Raw genomic sequence first — 3,703 nt, 5'->3', positions numbered from 1 at the left:
ATTAACAGAAAATGGTTGATTAGTCTATAGGTTTACTGAAATTTGAAATCCTCAACCAGGTTGTTCAACTGGAAGCCCTTATGTGAGGCCAGATTAGTTATTCAGGGTTATACAGTTCCAGCAAGCACCATTCTGCAACCAGCTAACCCCACCCAAAATCATACCGACCGGTTTTCTCATGTTTGACTGAATAAACCACCATGAAAATGTTCATAACCATGGCAAACGTCTGTTTTGCCAACTAATATGCTCATTAAACATGATATTATCACCGCCCCATGAAAATCCTTGTTTTTATCATTTTTCATGGTAATCTAAAGAACAATCACATCAGATATTACCCATTAAAACGTTTATTTTGAAGACTAGACGTGGTCACATGAATGTACGCCAAGAACACATCTCTTATACCATTTTTTATTTCTTATTTTATCAGTCTACATAAAAATAATAAAAATACAATATATAAAACCTGTAGGATGTTCTAAATTAATTTACAATTGAACTTTAACTGAACGAGTTCAGTTAAAATTCAATATTTGTCGACTTTTTAGTTCAGCCTAACTGAAATAAAAAGAAAAGTGTGAGTGTTTTATGTCCATGCAGCTCAAAACTTTTTTTAACATCACATTTGTTTTTGCTATGAGTCACATTCAACTATTACACTTTCAAATAATTTCTAACCTTTTTATTTTAAACCTAATAGGCCTATGTGTTGCTCACTCAACAATGTGTAGTAGTTTGTGGAGTACACTGTTTGTATCTTAGCCTATATTTCAAACATCAGATTGACATTATAGACAAATGTTGGTGTGTCCAAATATATATTTCTGGCATGAAATTATCCACGTAATAGCTGATGCCACAACATAACAACCACACGTAGGCTACACTCAACTATTTGATCCATTAACAATTTTATATTATCTGTTTGACCTATATAGTAGCCTAATGTCTATTTTATAGTAATAACCTACCTTTCCCTTGCCTTTGTGTTTTGATTTAGACAAAAAAGGTCAAGGATTCACGACCGAATAGTTTGCATCTGTTGTCAGTACACATATAGGCTATTTTGCTGGCAGTAATTGTCGTCATATTGACAATGAGTGGAAGGTCACTGGCACACATTTTCTCACTAAATGTGTAAGCGAACACTTACGGAAGAAGCAACAAGAGATACACCATAGCCAAAGCTAACTTGTGAAGGTTGGTGGCTCCCGATCCAACAACACACGAAGTTTCATGCAGGGTTCAAACAGCATACTGAATGAAGGAACACTGTTTTTTTTTATTTGGTCGCAGATTTTCCTAATTCATTTAGTCAAAATGATGTGAATCCATAACCCCGTTCTATAACCTATTTTGTACAGCTCAGGTGCTCTAATTTATAGATTCGTTTAGACTCTGTTCACTGGGAGAGCTCCGGCTCATATTAGACAAGCTTGCCATCAGAGATTTCACCTTGTGTGCGTAATAGTTCCGTAAATTAACAGATGGAACCTCTTTAATGCCTTCGTCAAAATCGCAGCTTCTCATTGCAATCTCCAACTGTTTCTGTCTTTTGTAAAACAAGGAGAATTTGTTGAAAATGAGCGTGATAGGAAGCACAACCACCAGAATGCCAGCAAGGATGCACGCCGATGCAGTCAGTTTCCCAGCTATAGACCCAGGCACCACGTCCCCATAGCCAACAGTGGTCATGCTGACTGTGGCCCACCACCAGCACGCGGGGATGGTAGTCAGTGCTTCGTTTTCCTCTTTCTCTATGGTGTAGGCCATCACGGAGAAGAACGACACACCCACAGCCAGATAAAGTAGCAAAAGGCCCACCTCTTTATAGCTGTTCTTTAGCGTTGCTCCGAGGGAACGGAGTCCAGTGGAGTGGCGCGCTAGTTTCAGGATGCGGAAGATTCTCATTAGCCTCAGTACTTGCGCCACGCGCCCAAGGTTGGCCAGTGCTGGGCTGCTCTCCGCCACTAGGTTTATGATGAGTGTCAAGTAGAACGGCAAGATTGACACTAGGTCAATGAGATTCAGAGGATGTTCGAAGAAGTGGATGAGATCTGGAGCGACTAAGAACCTCGCAATCAGCTCGAACGTGAACCACCCAATTCCGAAGTGCTCCACAGTTTCAAAGCGAGGATCCTCGTGCGGCTGCCCCTCGCTGTCATACAACGTAAACTCGACCATGCTGTTCATGCACATGGTGGCAATAGAACCCAGAACAACAAGGATGGAAAGCACACTGATTATCCGACTGGCAATGGAATACCCAGGGTTATCAAGCATCAGCCAGATCCGTCGTCTCACACTTCCCAGTGGCTGCTTGTCGAACTTTGTCGCGTCATTATAAAACTCTAAAAGCTCATCGAACGAGGAGGCAGTACTCCCCTCCTCGCTTTTATCGTCCCAGTCGTCTCGGCCGGGCTCCATTTTCCTGCAGTGATAAGCGTTGCTGCAACAGGAGTCAATGAAGAATTCGTTGATTCCCCAGTATTCTATCTCTTGGCTGAATGAGAAAATGCACAGTTCGGCCATGACGTGCAGTCTGCCGGTGTTATAAAAATTTAAGACGTAGGGAAACAGCGCCGGATTCCTGTCGAAGTAAAACTCTTTTTCATTGTCGTCGTAATCATCGCACAATTCTAGAATGGACTCCTTTGACTGACATCGTAGTAAACGAGCCAGTCTGGTTTCGGGAAACCGAGACAGCATGTCTGACAGAAGTCTTTTTTTGAAACCCCCGACGTTGATGCGTATTGCATTGTCTTCAAAATGAGCTCCGTTCAGCTCCTCTAGACTCTGTCCTGTCATGTCTGGAGTATGGTATTCGGAGTCGTAACAGGTAACAGGTCCTGTAGAAAGAAAGGCAGAAGCACTTTTGAAACTGACCGTTCACACCAGGAAAAGTATAAGCGCATTGTCATCACCAGAGAGGATTAATTGATATAAAATGCTTGATTTTCTTATGCATACAGTTAAAATCCGCCTGATTGTTTTTCTATTTTTCCGTTGATTCGGCGAATTTGACTGTTCTGAAATTTCCTGTCCGCGAATTCCCATGTAATCTTTTAACAAATGGAATTCAGTCTCAGTTTAAACTGGACACACTTTGGGAAGTCCACGATTTCGCAGCAGGTAGCAACACTGACTTCGGGATATCGATCTATAATAACAAAGACAAAGTTCTTGTCGAAAAGAAATGCATGGCTTTTATTTAGCCATTTCTTTCTTCGCTCTATTCTATTTGGCTACATGTATGTTTAAATACATTCACGGACCATTAAAACAAGTTCAGGGGAAAACACCGACACTTACTGCATTAATCGTTTTCTTCACGGTCCTCGTTTTTGCATAGGATCCAGCTTGTCAACTCCATTGAGTCCCAGGTACACGGTGTGAAAGTTGTGGATACGTGGATGTGTCTTGCTATGACTCCAGTACGTGTTTGTGTGAAGATGATGCGCTACAATCCAGATAAAGGGGTTTCCCGGCAGCCAGTGCGATGCCTCTCTCCAAACAGAATATTTTTTCCTATTCTCTTCTGATTATTCCTCTTTTACGTCATCAAATGATGTTCGCCATCAAAAAAGAGACCAGGTTGAACAGCGCAACACACGCTTTATGCGAAGGGAGTTCCTTTCAGCTCCAAAAGGGTTTCAGCCTGTTTGTGCGCAGCAACACATACTGCCTTCGAAATCAT

At 41.7% G+C, this 3,703-nt stretch overlaps 1 protein-coding gene across 1 annotated transcript; it reads right to left on the bottom strand.

The window, feature by feature from the left end:
- Positions 1–337: 337 nt before the first annotated feature.
- LOC135257683 (potassium voltage-gated channel subfamily S member 2-like) lies at positions 338–3,703 on the bottom strand. The gene is made up of 2 exons (XM_064340693.1): positions 3,319–3,703; positions 338–2,855 (listed from the first exon to the last, which is right to left on the bottom strand). Exon 2 carries the CDS (start codon positions 2,812–2,814, stop codon positions 1,381–1,383), a length of 1,434 nt encoding a protein of 477 aa, XP_064196763.1. The 5' UTR covers positions 2,815–2,855; positions 3,319–3,703; the 3' UTR covers positions 338–1,380.

Source organism: Anguilla rostrata, chromosome 1, assembly GCF_018555375.3.
Source record: "Anguilla rostrata isolate EN2019 chromosome 1, ASM1855537v3, whole genome shotgun sequence".
NCBI lineage: Eukaryota > Metazoa > Chordata > Actinopteri > Anguilliformes > Anguillidae > Anguilla > Anguilla rostrata.
This window is presented reverse-complemented; position numbering and strand designations above follow the sequence as displayed.